The 22198-nt window shown below is 37.2% G+C and overlaps 1 protein-coding gene across 1 annotated transcript; it reads left to right on the top strand.

Annotated features, from left to right (window-relative positions):
• The first annotated feature begins 45 nt into the window (after nucleotides 1-45).
• fsip1 (fibrous sheath interacting protein 1) lies at nucleotides 46-21484 on the top strand. The gene is made up of 14 exons (XM_048192076.1): nucleotides 46-69; nucleotides 201-272; nucleotides 410-457; nucleotides 927-972; nucleotides 3217-3356; nucleotides 3431-3479; nucleotides 5143-5297; nucleotides 5375-5447; nucleotides 5541-5624; nucleotides 5912-6045; nucleotides 8840-8959; nucleotides 14440-14595; nucleotides 17384-17509; nucleotides 21094-21484. Exons 3-14 carry the CDS (start codon nucleotides 416-418, stop codon nucleotides 21283-21285), a joined length of 1317 nt encoding a protein of 438 aa, XP_048048033.1. The 5' UTR covers nucleotides 46-69; nucleotides 201-272; nucleotides 410-415; the 3' UTR covers nucleotides 21286-21484.
• The last annotated feature ends 714 nt before the right edge of the window (nucleotides 21485-22198 follow it).

Below are 22198 nucleotides of genomic sequence, written 5' to 3' on the forward strand. Positions count from 1 at the left end.
GCCTAGTGCCGTGCACGCGCTGTAGTTTGGCGCGCTCTTGTGGCGTCAGTCTGCAACGGTGAGTGGAAGGTTGTTGCAAAAACCTTTTATTTTATTTTTTTCAGAACAAAATCGCAGTTTCACTTAGAAAATTCGTATTCACTTTATGGAATTAAAATGCAGTTTTTATTCTAAAATGGGTTCGGGTTGAATTTGTGTAGTTTCTACATCCGGGAGATCTGGCGTCCCTGGATACAGAGAGTAAACAAACGGAAACCCGCGAGAGGTTCGCAGTGAGAGACTGATTTACTTCAATATAATATGATTGTGACTGAAGCTGAACGAATAAATCGACATGTTCTGATAGTTTGATCATATTTGACTGCGCTGACACATGATTAACACTTCTAATGCTGTAAATGTGTTTTAGGATGATATGGAGATTTCTGAGGCTCGTCTGGAGTTCATCAGCTCGACGGTGAGGAAACACTTAAACACACACACACACACACACACACACACACACAATCAGTCAGTGTATGACACACACACACACACACACACACACACACACACACAATCAGTCAGTGTATGACACACACACACACACACACACACACACACACACAATCAGTCAGTGTATGACACACACACACACACACACACACACACACACACACACACACACACAATCAGTCAGTGTATGACACACACACACACACACACACACACACACACACACAAAATCAGTCAGTGTATGACACACACACACACACACACACACACACACACAATCAGTCAGTGTATGACACACACACACACACACACACACACACAATCAGTCAGTGTATGACACACACACACACACACACACACACACACACACACACAGACAGTCAGTGTATGACACACACACACACTCAGTCTGCTGTCATTGGTCTGTTCAGGATCCAGATGATTGGCATGAGAAGAAGAAGCTGCTCACTGATCAAGGTTTGAAGTGTTGACTGTCAATCACACCATAAGTAAAAGTATGAAACATTAAAGGGTTAGTTCACCCAAAAATGAAAATAATGTCATTAATTACTCACCCTCATGTCGTTCCACACCCGTAAGACCTTCGTTCATCTTCAGAACACAAATTAAGATATTTTTGATGAAATCTGATGGCTCAGTGAGGCCTGCATAGCCAGCAATGACATTTCCTCTCTCAAGATCCATTAATGTACTAAAAACATATTTAAATCAGTTCATGTGAGTACAGTGGTTCAATATTAATATTATAAAGCCACAAGAATATTTTTGGTGCGCCAAAAAAACAAAATAACGACTTATATAGTGATGGCCGATTTCAAAACACTGCTTCAGGAAGCTTCGGAGCGTTATGAATCTTTTGTGTCGAATCATGATTCAGAGCGTGTGTCAAACTGCCAAAGTCACGTGATCTCAATAAACGAGGCTTCATTAAGTCATCACTGTTTCGAAACAGTTCGAAATTTCAGTGGTTCACCGGTTGATAAAGTGAACCTGTAAATCATGCAGATTCAATGAGAACTATTGAACAAGTGTCTATAGGGCTTTACCTGATCTCTGATCAGTTTTATACATTTGTAGATGTTTTAATTAGACATTAGAATAATTAAAATGAATAATGGTAGTTATTAATCTCTTATTGGCCTGTGGAACATTATTATTGAGCCATGGAACAGAGAAACAAGCCTTGATAATTGATAAAAGAACACATATTTTACAGACACACTATATTTAATTTTATTAGATGATTAGTTAATTGCATTTGATTGATTTTACTTTCAATTAAACTTTTGCAATGCATTTGTAAAAGGGTATTTTTAATGCATGTTTGGCCTGAGTTTTATTGCATTTACACTGTTCTGACCACTAGGGGTCACCATGGAGACGAGTGTCAGATTGTGTCGAAGCCTTGACACATTACGGCACGTTTGCTTCAACTGCTTTAGTGTTTCACAAAGCCTCGCTCTGCCCATCACTATTCGATACCCAGTGTCGACACACGTCTCGAGTTTCCGACGACCTGAAACAGTGTTCCGGAGTATTGCTTGGAATTGCTTAGGCTGTCACGTGACCTTTGGAAATGAAGCTTCGGAATCGTTACCTCACTGACACGTCACGTCGGACTCAAACGAACAAATATTTTCTAAAGCTGGTGACGTGATTAGTAAGGAGCCGCTTAAGCTCCAGCACAGTGAAACATAATATTCTTGAATAAAAATATAAAAAAATTGCATTTGCATTTGTGCCTTTGTCTTGCCGTATTAAACAATCTGTTTTGAAGGTGAAAAGATACAAGTTTGATGCAAGTAAAAACAGAAAGTCTTTATTGTCATTGTATTGTGCAAAATGCAATGAAATTTCGCTGCACACACACGCACCACCATCTTTCTAATGACATATATGGTTAATAAATATAACTACAAATAAACCTTACAATGACATCCCAACTAACAAAACTGAATGACAGGTGTAGGAATTTTTATTGAACACCAGATGGCGAAGTAGAGCACTGTGTCAAAAGCTTCTTTCGGCACATCCCTACTTATATAGTGATGGCCGATTTCAAAACACTGCTTCAGGAAGCTTCAGAGCGTTATGAATCAGCGTTATGAATCAGCGGTTCGGCGCACCAAAGTCACGTGACTTCAGCAGTTTGACACGCGATCCGAATCATGATTCGACACAAAAGATTCATAACGCTCCGAAGCTTCCTGAAGCAGTGTTTTGAAATCGGCCATCACTATATAAGTCGTTATTTTGTTTTTTTGACGCACCAAAAATATTCTTCGTGGCTTTATAATATTAATATTGAACCACTGTACTCACATGACCTGATTTAAATATGTTTTTAGTACATTAATGGATCTTGAGAGAGGAAATGTCATTGCTGGCTATGCAGGCCTCACTGAGCCATCAGATTTCATCAAAAATATCTTAATTTGTGTTCTGAAGATGAACGAAGGTCTTACGGGTGTGGAACGACATGAGGGGTGAGTAATTCATGACATTATTTTCATTTTTGGGTGAACTAACCCTTTAATGTGACAGCAAGTGAAAAAACTGGCTCATATTACATTATATTTGGACTGTACATCATTCATCACTAAATGTAAACTATATATCTGTATATAAAGTGTTTCCAGCTCTACATACACAATGTAAATGTAAATATGTAACTGCTGTGTGGTGATGATCATGTTCCAGTGTCTGTGGACTGTATGGACATAAGAAAGGGTCGTCTGGATGATATTTCTCGGCCGGCGTCCGGTTCTGAGATCAGAAGAAGGAGTGGAGAGCGTCCCGGATCTCTGGAGCTGCTCAGGCCGGACCTCACGCACACACAGGTGGAGCTTCACGGCTGTCTGAGGAACATCTGAACATCTGATCTGAACTGACGGATGTTTGTCTCCTGAAACAGGTTCTGGGCAGCACACATGACCTTACGGCAGAAAACAGCTCTGATCAAGGTGAACGAGAGAAAACACTCATGAAGAATGAGGAACTGACCGCTCCGATCATTAGTCTAGTACACTGAAGCTGTCGGTAAACTTCTGATGGCATTCAGTGTGTGTTTGTGCGTGTCAGAGGTCAGTATGCAGTATGTTTTCACCATCGTCCCGGGAAAAGATTCAAAGCTTTGGAGAATCGACAACAACAGCATGTGCTGCCATAAAGCCTGGAAATATAATATATATTTTATCACATGAAATGTTTCTAAATGGAGGAATTTTTCCTTTTTCTAGCAGATGATAATTCTTACCAAGTATATAAGCTTTTGTAAAAATGTTCACCCGTCTCTCTCAACACCAACACACCACAATAAAAAAGAAAGAAAAAGAAAAAATCGCCAAAGAGCGCAATTAAAAAAATTGTTTTACCAAGATTAAACATGAACTTTTTAAGTAGAAAAACTAAAGTAGTATTTTCTTGTAAAACGTTTTGTTAAATTAAGATTTTTTTCTGCTTCAAAATTTTTTGTTTCATCTTTGTTTGTTTTTTTAAATTTTACAGTTCTCTATTTGGTGATTTTTTTTTTTTTTTTTTTTTTCTTTTTTTTGTGGTTTGATGTTGTTTATTGAGAGGATGAACATTTTTACTAGAAAATACTATTTAATTTTTTTCTACTTCAAAATTTCACTTTTAACTTTGTAATTTTTTTTTTTTTTTTTAAATTACTAGCTATTTTGTTTTCGGTGTAGAAAATACTCTTATTGATACATAAAACATAAATTAAAATGAAAATGTTTCCTTTTTCTAACAGATATTTCTTACACAAGTATATAAGCTTTTATAAAAATGTTCACCCGCTCTTTAAACACCAAACCACAAAAAAAAGAATTAAAAATGAAAAAAAGAGCGCACTATAAAAATTATTTAAAGATTAAACATGAAATTTTGTAGTATTTTCTTGTAAAACCTTTTAATTTTTTTACAAGAAAATATTACTTCAGATTTTTTGTTCTGCTTCAAAATTTCATGTTTCTATTGTTATTCTGTAAAAAAAAAAATGTACAGTGCTTTTTTTGGTGTGTTTTTGTTTGTTTTGCATTTTTTATTTCTTTTTGTGTGTTTTAATGTCTGTACTGAGAGGGAAAATACTATTTCATTTTTTCTACTTCAAAATTTCATGTTTCATTTTTGTTCTTTAAAAAATAATTTTTTACAGTGCTTTTTTTTCATTTTCTTTTTGTGGTTTGATGTTCTTTAGTAAGGGGATGAACATTTTTACAAGAAAATTCTATTAATTTTTTTCTACTTCAAAATTTCATGTTTCATCTTTGTTCTTTGATTTGTTTTTGTTTTTACAGTGCACTTTTTTTGCATTTTAATTTTTTTGTGGTTTGATGTTCTTTAGTGAGGAGGTGAATATTTTTATAAGAAAATTCTATTTATTTTTTTCTACTTCAAAATTTCTCTTTTCTCAATGATGTTTGTTTATAATTGTTTGTGAAATTTACTTTCTGATTGAAAATTGTTTCTGCACCAAATTTTTTTCAGTGTAGAATTTTTTTTTTTTTTTTGTTGATAAATTAAACATTTTTATCTCTGAGAACATGGTGGTAAACCAGCATAATGCAGCTTAGACCAGCTGTTCTTTATTAATCAATCATTCTTCTGATTATTTCACAGAAGAGTCCGACGAAGAAAATGAAGATCCAGAGTTGGGAAAAGCCATAAGGAAGATGAAGAGACTGGACCGGATTCTGGCTCTCAAGGCGACGGCAGAGAGAGAGGTGAAACAGAAGGGCATGGAGCAGCACCAGAGACTCTGGCAGGAGCTTCAGGTCCGTCTTTACATCCGAACACATCGAAACTTCATACGGATGCCTTTATTCTTTGGTAATTCTGACACACGTTACAGGCTGTGAGTCTCAGGATGAGCAGCAATGAGATGGAAAACACCAGACGCTTTCTGGCACTGACACCCGACAACTGTGAGTCACAAATACACACGTAAAGGTAAAGATTTATGCATCACGATTTAGATGTAAACATGATCAAATGTTATTTCCCTTCATGCACTTCAGCTCAGGACTGTGAAGAAGTGGATTTCATCTCCGTGTTTGAAACTGAAGTTCTAGATCTGAAGAACATGAGACACGAGACGGACGGTAAAGGACCGAAACATCATTCTAAACCTGTGCAATAATAATAATAAGTATTTTTTTCCTCGTGATTTTTGGGGTGAAATTTGAGCTGGACGTATTTCTTTTCATCTCTGTTTTATTGTGAAAGTCACACTAGAGGGCGCTGTGATGTCATGAATGATCTTCATCTGACTCCTGTGTGTTGTTTACACTTTAACTTAAAATGCCAAGAAGTCATTTCACCATCACCTGTGTGTGTGTGTGTGTGTGTGTGTGTGTGTGTGTGTGTGTGTGTGTGTGAACTCCCACAGAACTCACGCAGGTTGAGTGTGTCGCTCATGCTGAAGTGGGTCAGCAGGTGATGGAGGATCAGACTGCAGACGGCAGACGGTGCAGAGCTGCTCGCAGCAAGCGCAGACAAGACTTCGTCAAGAAAAATATTGAGGTATGTCGAGGTCACGTCAGGCCGATTACAGCCGTGTGACTGAACATGTGGGTAAGGAATGCTTTAAAATGCCTCAGACCCTTGTTGTCGTAGTGTTTACTGAAGCAAGGGACATATTGAAGGGCTTTGCTTTTAAAATAATAGCCAATAACTTTTAGTTGACGTCACAGCCATGAGCGTGATATTGACAGGTGGTCTCAGGGGGAGGGGCTTTCTCATTCTGCAGAGCATTTGATTGGACGGAAATCCACCCGAGTGCAAGATGATGTCATCAATAGTTTTGGTCTGTTTTCCCGCCAGTGAAAAACTGTGAAATGTGTATATTATCTGCTAAAGGTTTATTGATTCATACAGTACAGTCCAAAAGTTTGGAACCACTAAGATTTTTAATGTTTTTAAAAGAAGTTTCGTCTGCTCACCAAGGCTACATTTATTTAATTAAAAATACAGTAAAAAACAGTAATATTGTGAAATATTATTACAATTTAAAATAACTGTTTTACTATTTGAATATATTTGACAAAGTAATTTATTCCTGTGATGCAAAGCTGAATTTTCAGCATCATTACTCCAGTCTTCAGTGTCACATGATCCTTCAGAAATCATTCTAATATGCTGATTTGCTGCTCAATAAACATTTATGATTTATATTTTCAATGTTGAAAACAGTTGTGTACTTTTTTTTTCAGGATTCCTTGATGAATAGAAAGTTCAAAAGAACAGCATTTATCTGAAATACAAAGCTTCTGTAGCATTATACACTACCGTTCAAAAGTTTGGGGTCAGTAAGAATTTTTATTTTTATTTTTTTGAAAAGAAATTAAAGAAATGAATACTTTTATTCAGCAAGGATGCATTAAATCAATCAAAAGTGGCAGTAAAGACATTTATAATGTTACAAAAGATTAGATTTCAGATAAACACTGTTCTTTTGAACTTTCTATTCATCAAATAATCCTGAAAAAAAATATTGTACACAAATATTTTGTACAATTGTACACATTAAATGTTTCTTGAGCAGCAGATCAGCATATCAGAATGATTTCTGAAGGATCATGTGACACTGAAGACTGGAGTAACGATGCTGAAAATTCAGCTTTGATCACAGGAATAAATTACTTTGTCAAATATATTCAAATAGAAAACAGTTATTTTTAAATTGTAATAATATTTCACAATATTACTGTTTTTACTGTATTTTTAATTAAATAAATGTAGCCTTGGTGAGCAGACGAAACTTCTTTTAAAAACATTAAAAATCTTAGTGGTTCCAAACTTTTGGACTGTACTGTATTTCAGCGTATAGATGAGCTCATTATGGAAGCTTGTTTCTGCCATGAAATAAAAAAGACTTTTTATCTCACAATTCTGACTTTTTCCTCAGAATTGTGTTTATATCTCGTGATTCTGACTTTATAACTTGCGACTGTGAGTTTATATCTGACAGTTCTGAGAAAGAGTCAGAATTGTGAAATAAAGAGTTGCAGTGACCTTTTTTATTTTTTATTCCACGGCAGAAACAAGCTTCCATAGCTACAGACGTGAACCAAAATAAAGAGCAGAAGTCACGTTTCTATTTTAAACATGCACATACATCCATTCACAGCAGGACTGAATGGAATAATTGTAATGTACAATTAAAACTGCTCTGTGTTTTTCTACTAAAGCTTCCAGCTTCATCATTGCATACAATTATGTTCTTTCTCAGTATTTTTGTCGTTTTCCAGTACAAACATCTAAACATTCTTTAGATCTCTCTCCTGCTTTTGACCCAGTTATTCATCAGATCCTCCAGTCAACCCTCATGATGAAGGGCATCTCAGGAACTGCCTCTCAGGAAGGTTCTTCAGGGTGTCTCAGACGGGTGAGGTCTCTAAGTCACAACATCTATCTACTGGAGTGCCTCAGGGCTCGGTGCTGGGACCGCTTCTGTTCTCCATCTACATGACATCACTAGGATCTGTCCATCAGGATCATGGCTTTTCCTATCACTGCTATGCTGAAGACACACAACTCTACTCTCATTCCAGCCGGATGATCTGATGGAAGCTGTTCTGCATTGTGGTGCCATCATCACTAAATCACTTTCTCTGACCTTCACCTGGACCGACCTGCCTAACTCAACCCGACCATTTTCAAGAAACGGCTAAAGATGCATCTTTTTCAACAACACTTGACCCAATAATATGAACACTTTCTGTTCTATATGGTCTATTTAAAAAACCCTTTGCTCTGTGTATTGTGCTAGACTAACTGGACTCACATCACTTACATACTGTAGCTCTTTTGTTGATTTGATTGCTTCTGTTCTTCTCATTTGTAAGTTTCTTTGGATTAAAGCATCTGCTAAATGATTAAATGTAAACATTCATAAATCAAGACACATTTATTAGAGAAGAAACATGACAAGATGAGAAGAAAAATTGATCAAAATTAAGTGAGTTTATGATTAAAACTTGTGTTTTTACTTATGCTTAAAAAATATTTGCCAATGGGGTCAGAAAAATAAACGAAATTCAAAGAAGTAGATTTTTCTGACCACGCTGGCAGATATTTGTTCTTGTTTTAATCAGAAACTCATTTCAGTTTCTCTTCTTTTCTTCAGTCATTTCTCTTCTCCAGTAAATGTATCTTGATTTATGCATGTTTAGATATTTGTGCTGGAAAACAAGACAGAAACACTGAGGAAGAACATCATTTTATTGCACTGCAGGAGTTGAACATCAGTTTAGCAGTGATTGGATCAAAAAGCAAATGTTTGATTATTTGATTGATGGTGTTTGTTGTTGTTCAGCTTGTAGGAGCGTCAGGGAACCTGGTTCTGCTCACACAGCAGGAGAGAGAGAGAATAGAGGAACTACTGAAAGATCTAGAGGAAGAACAGAGCGATAGTGACCTACTGGCTGAACCTCAGGTACACACACACACACACACACACATTAGTGGTGTTAATTCAGTCAGTACTAGTGATCAATAACACTCAATATTAAACTTCATATAATGGGTCATTTTCTCTGTTGTGACCGTAGTGATGTCACTGACATCAGATGTTGTGTCACAATTTATCAGTGGATCTTCTAAAAGTGTATAAACACGTGAAAACAAATCCTCTTCTCTTCCACATGACGGAATAAAAAAATTGCTGCTTTTTATCTCACAATCCTGACTTTATTCTTGCAAATACGTCAGCGTTTTATATATATTTTTTATATTCCGTGGCTTCTATAGTTCTGTGTTGATTCGTTTGTCAGGTTTTTGGTGTTTTAAGTCATTCGTTGGTTGGTGTTTACGAGCTCTTCTTATCTGATTCTGATCTCACCGCCGGAGGAACTGGCCACTACATTTATAGCGTCCTTCTTTCCTATGCAAACCTTTTTCTGTAATTACACGTGGAAGCCGAACAGGATCGCAGATGCTTTTCTGATGGAAACGTCCTGTTATTGCAGGAGCTTGTTGTCGATGGTCAGCAGATGTTTGATGTCATTTGGACTCGGCAGCTCATTTCTGACATGATTAAAGTCTCTCTGTGTGTGTTTGACTCTTTGACCCTGAGAGACTGAGGCTCACAGCGGTATCAGGCTGAAATATGTCCCTTCAATAGTAAAATGATTACCAGACAGAGAGACAGACAGGATTGATCGCTATACACTTCTGTTTCACAGCAGCTTCACAGTAATAAAGAGGAAAATAACAGAATCAATGATGCAAACTTCATCAAATATGAAACACATTCAACTTAAAGGATTAGTTCATTTTCTAATTAAATTTTCCTGATAATTTGCTCACCTCCATGTCAAGATGTTCATGTCTTTCTTTCTTCAGTGGAAAAGAAATGAAGGAAAACATTCCAGGATTTTTCTCCATAAAGTGGACTTCACTGGGGTTCAACGGGTTGAAGGTCAAAATGACAGTTTACAGTGATCCCAGATGAGAAATAAGGGTCTTATCTAAAGAAACCATTGCTCATTTTCTAAAATTTTTTAAAATTTGTATACATTTTAACCATAAATGCTCATCTTGAACTAGCTCTCTTCTTCTTCTCTATTTGAATTCCAGCAGTGTAGACGCTGCTAAGTGTATTACTGCCCTCCACAGGTCAAAGTTTGAACTAAATTGCCATATTCAATATGCTAGTGCAAGTATATAACAATTAGTTCAAACTTTGACCTGAGGAGGGCAGTAATACTGCTGGAATTCAAATTCAAATGAGCATTTATGGTTAAAATGTATAAAATTTAAAAAAATTTTTTAGAAAATGTCCGATGGTTTCTCTAGATGAGACTCTTATTCCTCGTCTGGGATCATGTAGAGCTCTTTGAAGCTGCACTGAAACTGACATTTGGACCTTCAACCCGTTGAACCCCAGTGAAGTCCACTATATGGAGAAAAATCCTGGAATGTTTTCCTTGATTTCTTTTCCACTGAAGAAAGAAAGACATGAACATCTTGGATGACATGGAGGAGAGTAAATTATCAGGAAATTTTAATTTGAAAGTGAACTAATCCTTTAGGCTGTAAAGCAACTCTACTGGAGACAACAGTGTCATTATTCAGATCAGTTCAGCTCTCGCCTGATTATGGAAAGATCCTCTCTGAACAATGTTTTACTGTATTTTAGGATAATTTCTGATGATTTCAGTTTAAATATCTCCAAACACACAGATCCTCCAGTTATAAGAGATAAAGCTTCTCTCTGCTAATGTTGGTCAGTTGTTAAAGTCGTCATGAAAGGGATGTTACGCTCTTTATTGTGTCGTATATCCGAGTGAAACGCTTCGCAAACAAGAACAAATGTAGGGCGGGGCTTGATTTTGATTGGATGGTTGTGGTTTGCTATTGGTGGATCTCATGTGAGTGACAGGTTGCCCCGCCCTCATCATCAGAGAAGAGAAGAGATGCTGCAAGAGGAAGATATTCTGATTCAAGATTACCAGAACATGAATTTAACACAATAATGATGATGTGCAGCGATAAATCATACTGCAATATTCCATAAAAAAACAAGAATTCATGGGTACTTTAAAGTATGATATCAGATTGGCTTATTTGTTCAGAGCTGGATGATTGTTTTTCTAGCTAAACACTGATTGGTGTGTAATGTATCAACAGCCTGACATACAACCGTATACAATCATTACTGGAAATGATCAGCAAGATACACAGTTTACACAGCACAAACCATTTATTCTGCAATCAATACACTTCATTAGACAGAATAAACTTTACACAACAATTCACACAATGTACACGTCTTATATAACGCAGCACAACAAAGCCAGAAACTGTAAATGCACAGAAGCGTCTCTTCTATATTTGTTCCCTACACAGCTGGAAGGCAGACGCCGCTGCTCGCATTCCTCCGCAAGAGAGACTCGACTCTCATAATGTGCACGTTTAGCCCACAAATGTGCAGTTGAAGCTGGAGCTTGACTGATCCTTCCTGTTCCTGCCCTGAAACGCGTCCTCCGTGCCAGAGGAGGCAGAACTGCGTGAATGGATTCTGATGGCTGAACAAAGAGGCTTTTGTCAGGCGTTACCTCGCTGCAGTTCTGGAATGAGCGAATGGAAATAAGCAGCTAATATCACGTGTCTCGTAATCTTGAATCAGAATATCTTCCTCTTGCAGCATCTCTTCTCTGATAATGAGGGCGGGGCAACCTGTCACTCACATGAGATCCACCAATAGCAAACCACAACCATCCAATCAATTCCCCACAGACAAAATCAAGCCCCGCCCTACATTTGTTCTTGTTTGCGAAGCGTTTCACTCAGATATACGACACAATAGAGACGGCTGACGACTTTTTTAAAAAAAAAAACTTCCATTGATTTTGCCAATCAATACATCATCATCATTGGTTTCATCTTCTTTGCATATGTTCAACAATTTAATGATCTGTTTCAGTCATGTGACTTTTCTGTGAAAACTTTCTGCGACCTCCAGTAATCAGCACTTTTTCTCGGTGTCTTTGTTCATGTTTTATTTTGGTCGTAAACATAGAGGATCAGCGGAAAAGTCTTGTGACTTCATTCAATACAGACGTTCAAACGTTTCTTTGACTGTCCTGCGATCACTTCTGTTCCTCCTGGACATGTGAATCAAGCTTTAATCCTGTAAAAATCAAGATTATTCCCTGCATCATGTGGCATTCGTCTGTTAGTGTTGTAATCTGACGCTCGTATGAGATCACTGTCATTATATTGAGATTTTTAATCACCCTTCAGTTTTACTGCATGCGGGCAGCGAGACAAAGCTTACCTCAGCCTCGCCGTACCTCTGACCTCAGCGCTCGCCGCTCGCTCGGCCTGATGGGAGATTTGCTCATTGGGAAACAGAAGGATATTAGTCAAGACTTAGATATTTGGCTTTAAAGGGATCATTGGACGAGCGACGAGAGCAGCAATCAGAAGATTGTTTGACGTCCAAAAGCAAATACCAGGTGCAGGAAAACCGCTGGGCTTTATTTTCATGTGAGCGCTTCTGAAAAAGAGCAAGAAATCTGTGACGGATTTTGAAAGCAGATAATAAATGGTATTGAGAAAGGCTGTATCGGTAACAGCAACTTTTGAACTGCAGGTTGCTTAACGATATAAAGCCTCCTGATATGTGAATTTCCGCTTGTTTTCCTTTTGAATTATGATTATATTTCTGAGCCCACTGGCTGATATTTGGTTTTTGTTTTAGGCATAAATTCACTTGTTTTCAGAAAACAAGTCTTAATATCTAAAGTCATTTGGCTTCTCCAGTAAATTTATCTTGATTTAACCCTTGTGCATCAATTAAGGTCCTTAGTGTCAAAAAACTTGGAAAATGTAAAAAAATTTGAAACGTGAGAGTACTACGGAAGAGGATTAGGGCCAAGCAATAATAAAAAAATAAAACCATCTCGAGATTAAAGTTGTTAAATTTCGAGAAAAAAAAGGTTAAATTTCGAGAAAAAAAGTCGAGATAAAATGTTGAGAATCAACTCATTAAATTATGAGAATAAAGTCATTAAATTACGAGAAAAAAGTCATTAAATTACAAGAAAAACGTCATTAAATTATGAGAACAAATTCGTAATTTAACGAGTGTTTTCTCGTAATTTAACGAGTTTATTCTCAACTTTTTATCTCGACCTTTTTCTCGAAATTTAACGAGTTTTTTCTCGTAATTTAACGAGTTTATTCTCAACATTTTATCTCGACTTTTTTCTCATAATTTAACGAGTTTATTCTCAACTTTTATCTCGACTTTTTTCTCGAAATTTAACGACATTTTTCTCATAATTTAACGAATTTGTTCTCATAATTTAACTAATTTTTTCTCGTAATTTAATGACTTTATTCTCAACATTTTATCTCAACTTTTTTCTCGAAATTTAACGAGTTTTTTCTCGTAATTTAACAAGTTTAATCTCAAGATGGATTTATTTTATTATTATTGCTTGGCCCTAATCCTCTTCCGTAGAGTGCAGACTTAAGTTGGGTCTAATTTTAAAGATTATTGTAGAAGTAAAAAAAGTTTTAAAATTTTTTGAAAAAGTGAAACGAAAAAAAGTTACAGAGGTTTCAGTTTATGAAAATGATTTTTAAGCAAATTTTTATATGAAATTTATATTTTATAAAACATGTTAAATGCAAAACTTGCTAAAAAATCAAAGCCAAAAATCTAATCAAGTTGTGTTTCAAATTTGAGGTTGATATCTTAAAAAATTAGCTTTCAGTAAGATTTTGTTTGGGCGCAGTACCAAATTTACCACAGTAGATACCAGCAAAACTCCAAGGCCAAACCTGAGAAAATGGATCATTTGGTAAAAATAGTAAAAAATAATAATTTTGAACCCTATTCTACAGAATGAAATCCTATTAACAAAGGCAGTATTATTTTATAGTTAAATGGCCCTGGGATTAAAAATTGCCATTTTAGTGGGTTTCAATGGGGACATTTTTGTCCTCAAGTTCCTGAGAGGAACTATTTTGTGTTACTAGTGTAAAATAGATTTATTAAAGGAAATGAGGGTGAAATATTAAAATTCTAATTAAAATACACACTTGTGCCAAAATTTATGGAGTTGGCATTAAAGGATTACTTCATTTTGAAATGAAAATGAGCCCAAGCTTTACTCACCCTCAAGCCATCTAGGTGTTTATGACTTTCTTCTTTCTGACAAACGCAATCGCAGTTATATTAATAAATATCCTGACGCATCCAGGCTTTATAATGGCAGTGAACGGGATCAATGAGTATGGTCAAAAAAACAAAACTGAAAAAGACAAAAATGTACTTAAGTGTTGTAAGAATGTTTAGATATTTGTGCTGGGAAAAAAATCCAGTAAAAATTTGGGTTTGGGTTATATTCGTTTTCATTGTCGGGTGAGTAATTTCTCTAACGCGGCTCTTCTGGTTTTCAGGCGGTCTCGTCGTCTCTGGCGGCCGGTGAAGGTTTCAGTCCCGAACCTTCTGAACTCCACAGTCTCCTTCACATCGACTCCAGACTGGAGCTGCTACTTCCTGTGCAGGACTTCCTGTCTGTGCGGAGCCGCTGTTCTGAACACTGTCCGTCTCAGGTACAGCTTTTTGCATTCAGTAGATCTTTTGTCCAAAATGACTTTGCGGATCATTTAAGGTGTTTGTGGAGCAGTTTAACACAAGAATAATCCAGTAACAAACAGCAGTTTGATCTGAATCATACTAGACCAATATTTAAACTAATGATTTGAGCATCTGAAATGAGTCAGTGAGATGTTGGCGTGTGGTGTGAATGCGCTCATGAAACAGCGTCTGTAACAGTAGCTCAATTCTTCATCAGGCCAAGGCTGAAGAAGTGTCGTAAATAATGAAATATTGAGCTTCATTTCTCGTCTTATTCGTCCAGGGAGTCGTTTGAAACTCTTTCCCGTTGACGCTCGTCCTGGCTCCAGCGTTCAGTGACTTCATGAATGTTTAGAGGTGAACGTGAGGTTTGAGGAAAGAGCTGGTGATCCTGATCCTGATTCTCCTCTGTTCTGCTTCTCAATGAACTTTCCTTTCACTTTTGCAGCACAAACTGAAGGAAAACACTCAAAAGAAGAAGCTAGTGTTTGTATTCAATGCAAAAAATGATGTTCTTCCTCAGTGTTTCTGTCTTGTTTTCCAGCACAAATATCTAAACATGCATAAATCAAGATACAAGCAAAATGACTGAAGATATTGAGTCTTGTTGTCTGAAAAAATGCTTATTTTTCTACTCATAGAACTGTACTATTATATGTATTATTTATTTGTAAAATAGATTAAAATAAATTCAAATAATACATAAAATAATAAAAATTAGATTAAATAAAATAAAATTTTATTTATTTTTATTATTACTTTTTATTTATTTATTTCTAATCTGTTTATTAAAATCGAATTTCTTTTATCTCTGTTTATTCATTTTTATCCTTTTTTTTTTATATTTAAAAGATTATTTTACGTACCCATTGACACATATTTGTTCTTGTTTTAACCTTAAACCTTAAACCTAAAACAAAACTTTTATTTTTGGTTGAGTTTTTAGCCAATAAACGATAAAAATAGACATCTCTGAAGGCCATTTTCTCAAAATGAGTTGTGATACAAAGAGATATCCAAACTTCTCCTCTGTAAAAACATTTAATACATCAACAAAATCAACCAAGACTTTTGAACCTGTCTTTATCCAATGTTCACGTTTCTGGAGATGCATGCAAACTAGTGCATATTTAATTAGAGAATGCCTCATTTGCATATTTGTTCAACATTTCAATGCTGTGATTGATTAACTGGTGATTTTATCCAGATTCATCTGTAGCATCTTGCCTTGCGCTGGTCCGTTCTTGCTAAGAACATTATTAGAATTGCTTTTGGGTAGAATAATATGATCTAAGTCTGTGAAGTATTTAATCCAAGAGTTTTTCTCATGAAATGGGGTCAGAAAAATAATCTAGTTTTCCCTTTCAATTAAGTTGATTTTTCTGACCCCATTGGCAGATATTTGTTCTTATTTTACTCGCTTCATTTTGGTGCATTTTTCAGAAAACAAGACGTAATATCTTCAGTCATTTTGCTTTTATCTTGATTTAAGAATGTTTTAGATATTTGTACTGAAAAGCAAGACAAAAGCACTAAACAGTAATAGCAGTGTGATGGGTCGTGACTCTCAGCAGACCGTGTCTAATCAATGAAAGCAGCAGCGTTCCCATCAGAGATTGATAGCAGCTGTGAATGTGGGTCCGAGACGATGGAGCGTTTACTAGAACAGGACTGGAGTCATATTTGGCTCTGCTCATGACCGTCGGAGTTTTGTTCTGCCAGTGTTTTTCTCCAGGATGTTGTTGTGCTCCGTTGTGTCATATCATGTGTTCAGAGACGGGACTGACAGACGCCAGCAGCGACTCGTGTAACTTTGATTCATCTGCAGGTTTGAGTGTGAGGAGCGTGTGTCCGATAATCCGCTCTGGTGTGTTAGTCCAGGTCTGATCCGTGTTGGAGCTGCAGTAGTTCTCGTGCTCAGGGAAACTCTGGCTCCGTTCCTGCTTCCACGTGGCATCGACCGAACGTCCAGAGCTCCTTCAGACTCTGTGTGACTCATTCGGTCTCTGTTTTCATTAGAGAGCCGCCAGTTTCCAGGCTGAACGTTACAGTCTTCAGTGCAGCAGCTTCTTTTACAGATCTGCTTTATTTTAGTATTGTTTATATGCTTTTATGGCTTTTGTTACAATTTTGAAGTGGCTTTTAGTTTTCAGTTTAATTGTAGTTAATTTTTTGCTATTCTATATGTCTTTAAATAATTTTAGAGTAATTTTAGTGCTTCAGCTTACTCCAGTTCTATTCTAAATAAGTGTTTTTCCTCACGTGAGAATACTGGATACCCCCGTCATTTCAAAAACGAACGTGTATTTAGTGGTTGTGAGGGCTGGTAAATGGAGGCTTCGTGAAAACACGCGTGTGAGAATGAGCTGCGGTCATGAATCCATCTTTTTCTTTTCGATCCCATGAGCACTTTCAGTTTACCTACCAGTGCATTTCACTGAATCACAGAGAACAGAAGCGGCAGTGTGAGAACGTGAGGAGATAAAGAAATATGTCAATCAAAGAGACATCAGCGTCTGCAGGTCGTTATTACAGGAGCCAGGCAGGAAATTATCTAAATATCAGTTATGCATTTTAATAAATAAGCAACTGGATGACTGTCACTGTCCTGCAGTGTGAGACGCTGTAATCAAAACAACCCCAAACTTCACTTCACTTCAAACTACTGTCCTAAATGTCCTACGAATCTGAAACTTTGGTGTTTTCAGTTTTTAAGTTTATTCTATGTTACTCTAGAAATGAATTCTCGTGACTGTGCTGTAGGGGAGTCTGGAGGAGAACACCGGAGGCCGAGTCCTGTGGGACATGAGACAGAGACGAGAAGAAGAGAGACGACTGCATGAAATACAGCAGGAGCTGCAGCTTCTGGAGGAGACTCAGCAGAACAGTGTGAGTTCAGAATTCAGACGAGTCAGTTTATGAGTTCATATGACTCATTCAGACTCAGATGACTCAGTTTGTGAGTTCATATGACTCATTCAGACTCAGACGAGTCAGTTTCTGAGTTCATATGACTCATTCAGACTCAGACGACTCAGTTTGTGAGTTCATATGACTCATTCAGACTCAGATGACTCAGTTTGTGAGTTCATATGACTCATTCAGACTCAGATGACTCAGTTTGTGAGTTCATATGACTCATTCAGACTCAAACAACTCAGTTTCTGAGTTCATATGACTCATTCAGACTCAGATGACTCAGTTTGTGAGTTCATATGACTCATTCAGACTCGGATGACTCAGTTTGTGAGTTCATATGACTCATTCAGACTCAGATGACTCAGTTTGTGAGTTCATATGACTCATTCAGACTCGGATGACTCAGTTTGTGAGTTCATATGACTCATTCAGACTCGGATGACTCAGTTTGAGTTCATACGACTCATTCAGACTCAGATGACTCAGTTTGTGAGTTCATATGACTCATTCAGACTCAGATGACTCAGTTTGTGAATTCATATGACTCATTCAGACTCATATGACTCAGTTTGTGAATTCATATGACTCATTCAGACTCAAACAACTCAGGTTATGAGTTCATATGACTCATTCAGACTCAGATGACTCAGTTTGTGAGTTCATATGACTCATTCAGACTCGGATGACTCAGTTTGTGAGTTCATATGACTCATTCAGACTTGGATGACTCAGTTTGAGTTCATACGACTCATTCAGACTCAGATGACTCAGTTTGTGAGTTCATATGACTCATTCAGACTCAGATGACTCAGTTTGTGAATTCATATGACTCATTCAGACTCATGACTCAGTTTGTGAAATCATATGACTCATTCAGACTCAAACAACTCAGGTTATGACTTCATAAGACTCATTCAGACTCAGATGACTCAGTTTGAGTTCATACGACTCATTCAGACTCATGACTCAGTTTGTGAATTCATATGACTCATTCAGACTCAAACAACTCAGGTTATGACTTCATAAGACTCATTCAGACTCAGATGACTCAGTTTGAGTTCATACGACTCATTCAGACTCATGACTCAGTTTGTGAATTCATATGACTCATTCAGACTCAAACAACTCAGGTTATGACTTCATAAGACTCATTCAGACTCAGATGACTCAGTTTGAGTTCATACGACTCATTCAGACTCAGTTTCTGAGTTCATATGACTGATTCAGACTCAGATGACTCAGTTTGTGAGTTCATATGACTCATTCAGACCCAGATGACTCAGTTTGTGAGTTCATATGACTCATTCAGACTCAGGTGACTCAGTTTGTGAGTTCATATGACTCATTCTGACTCAGATGACTCAGTTTGTGAGTTCATATGACTCATTCAGACTCAGGTGACTCAGTTTGTGAGTTCATATGACTCATTCAGACTCATGACTCAGTTTGTGAGTTCATATGACTCATTCAGACTCAGACGAGTCAGTTTCTGAGTTCATATGACTCATTCAGACTCAGATGACTCAGTTTATGAGTTCATATGACTCATTCAGACTTGGATGACTCAGTTTGAGTTCATTCGACTCATTCAGACTCAGATGACTCAGTTTGTGAGTTCATATGACTCATTCAGACTCAAACAACTCAGGTTATGACTTCATATGACTCATTCAGACTCAGATGACTCAGTTTATGAGTTCATATGACTCATTCAGACTCAGATGACTCAATTTGTGAGTTAATATGACTCATTCAGACTCGTGACTCAGTTTATGACTTCATATGACTCATTCAGACTCAAACAGCTCAGGTTATGAGTTCATACGACTCATTCAGACTCAGATGACTCAGTTTATGAGTTCATATGACTCATTCAGACTCAAACAACTCAGGTTATGAGTTCATACGACTCATTCAGACTCATGACTCAGTTCATGACTTCATATGACTCATTCAGACTCAGACGACTCAGTTTATGAGTTCATACGACTCGTTCAGACTCAGATTACTCAGTTTGTGAGTTCATATGACTCATTCAGGCTCAGACGACTCAGTTTATGAGTTCATACGACTCGTTCAGACTCAGACGACTCAGTTTACGATTTTATACAACTCATTCAGACTCATGAGGAAAATTGTGTGTTCACTACTAATACACTTCAAGAAATTCTCATATCTATAGCTTTCTTTTCTATCTGTCTTTCATTCCTTATTTCTTTTTCTTTCTTTCTTTCTTTCTTTCTTTCTTTCTTTCTTTCTTTCTTTCTTTCTTTCTCTCTCTCAGTGTCAGTGTTGAAGAGCATGTTGAGCAGGGTTTTTCTTCTCTCTCAGATGTTTAGTCTGAAGCGCTGAGTTTCTGTCAACAGTTTGAAGAGGCACGAGACGTTAAAAGCTTTGCGGAGACTGTTTGATGTAAATGACTGATTAATGATGAGGAGAACTGCAGTATTTCACTGTATTTTGTCTCAACTTCACAATAATGATGACTGTTTTGAGCTTCACATGAGCAATGTTTTTGTGCTCAAGCTCAAAAATGTGATATAGATCATAGATGATGTTTGAGAAATGATCTCAATGATCTCTGGAGGAAAGAGATTATTATACTGCTGAAACCTTCGTGTGAGAGGGAGGAGAGACCATCAGATCATTCTGTCATCATTCACTCGCTCTCATGTCCTTCAATGACTTTTATCTTCTGGGTAAAAAAAAGATATTTTGAAGGATGTTAGCATTGAACTCCATTGACTTTCAGTGATCCCTTTAAGTGTCTCTGGATGAGAAACTAACAGTGTCCAGTTTACTCCAGAAACAACCATCAGCTTCATGAATCACGCTTCAGGTGAATCAGTCCCGTCACACACACTAATCTAAAAACGGACCATGGTGTCAAACCTGCATGACTAACCTGATCTTTCACCAGTTTAATATTGTGTGTGAAGATCAGAAATGATGATAATGAATGAAACACAGAGCCAAACTGCATGTGATTCTCTGTTGTGATTCGTGAATCGGTCACGAGTGATTGATTCGTGAACTGAAGAACATCCTTTTGGGCTCATTGGTGTCTATGAGAATACATTAGAGAAGGTTTTTAACGGGAGCTGAGGCCTTCACACTGTTCACTAGTATTTCACAAGCGTCTGTGAGTCTCGTTCAGCCGTCGTTGAGCCGCAGGCGTTTGCAGGCCAGACGCTCACAGCCGTAAACGCGTTCAAACAGCGTCCGGCTGATGGCATGATCGCACATCTGTCTGTTCGGCTTTGTGAAGGTCTTCTGTGGGTCAAAACACTTTATCATTGATCTACAGTCCGTCTCGTCACGCTCGTCTGGTGTCTAATGTCGTGAACTCGTCGTTGTGATACTGTTAGACTCTTAAAAATATAAAAGAACCGTTTTTTGATTCCCCAAAGAACCCTTTTTCTTAATGTGAAGAAGCCAGTGGCTCTTTTAACTTTGGACCAAGAGGTCTCTTCTGTGGTGTGTTTTTGTGTTGTTGTGAATATATCTTCTTGTCCAGTTCCCGATCTGATCGACTGCCGTTCTTCTCTCGACAGTCGTTTCGTTTGTCTGACGATCAGCTGAGGAATCTGCTGCTGGATTGTGAGGATGAAATCATGCGATCTCCTACAGGTTCTTCATCAGAAACATCTCTCGGGATGATCTCGGCTCTGGTCGCGTCTCCGTGTCTCTCCAGCTCGGATCTGACGGAGCTCTTACGACAAAGCGAGGGAACTGAACAGGCATGAAATATGAAAAAGAATGTTCTTCTCTTTTATGTTTTGCTCTGCTTCATAATCATGCTTATATAATTGCACAAGGACACGAAAGTGTGTTTGTCATTGTGTCTCTGATCTGTTTGCCAGCGCCAGAATCACAATCAGACTGAAGAACAGCTAAAATAAAATGTAAGAGAACAAAATAAAATGTTCCTTTTCAAAAATCAAACCAATATGTCTTTTTATTCATGTCATGAGCTTTTGATTAACCCCCAAAAAATATATGGATCAAATCCATCTGAACAGTCTGACCTTGTTCCCCTTTTCTTTCTTCACGAATGTGAACCTGAGATAACCTTGAATTATGGCTCATTAACATCTCAGAAGTACATACACTACTGTTCAAAATGAAAGAAACTCATATTTTTATTCAGCAAGGATGCAGTAAATTGATCAAAAATGACAAGATTTCTATTTCAAATAAACGCTGCTTTTCAAACTTTGAATCCTGAAACAAATGTATCCACAAAAATAAAGGTTTTCAACAGTTTGAGCATCAAATCATCATATCAAAATGATTTCTGAAGGATCACATGACACTGAAGACTGGAGTAATGATGCTGAAAATTCAGCTTTGGAATAAATTACACTTCACTATATATTCACATAGAAAACAGCTGATTTAAGCTGCAATAATATTTCACAATTTGCATTTCGTAGATTTGAGGTTGAGTGTGTGATGGATGTAGTTTGGTCCGTGTGCACATTGGCAGTGCGGTCGGTGAATGTGGTGTCATGTTCATATGGACGTGTTACAGCGACTCCGACATTCCCAGCATTCCTGACCTTGAAGGTGAGCCGTGTGTTTGCTGATAAATGAACCCAGGATTTCATGTGCAAGATTGAGAAAATGAGAATAGCCGTGACCAAATTAGCTTTTATT

The sequence above is a fragment of the Megalobrama amblycephala genome, linkage group LG5 (assembly GCF_018812025.1).
Source record: "Megalobrama amblycephala isolate DHTTF-2021 linkage group LG5, ASM1881202v1, whole genome shotgun sequence".
Lineage (NCBI taxonomy): Eukaryota > Metazoa > Chordata > Actinopteri > Cypriniformes > Xenocyprididae > Megalobrama > Megalobrama amblycephala.

What these genes read in the sequence shown, in the direction of transcription:
- fsip1 (XM_048192076.1), top strand. Translation starts at nt 416, where the DNA reads ATGGAGATTTCTGAGGCTCGTCTGGAGTTCATCAGCTCGACG. An exon ending in GAAGCTGCTCACTGATCAAG is followed by an intron (nt 973 to 3,216) that starts GTTTGAAGTGTT and finishes ATCATGTTCCAG; the next exon opens with TGTCTGTGGACTGTATGGAC. An exon ending in CGGACCTCACGCACACACAG is followed by an intron (nt 3,357 to 3,430) that starts GTGGAGCTTCAC and finishes CTCCTGAAACAG; the next exon opens with GTTCTGGGCAGCACACATGA.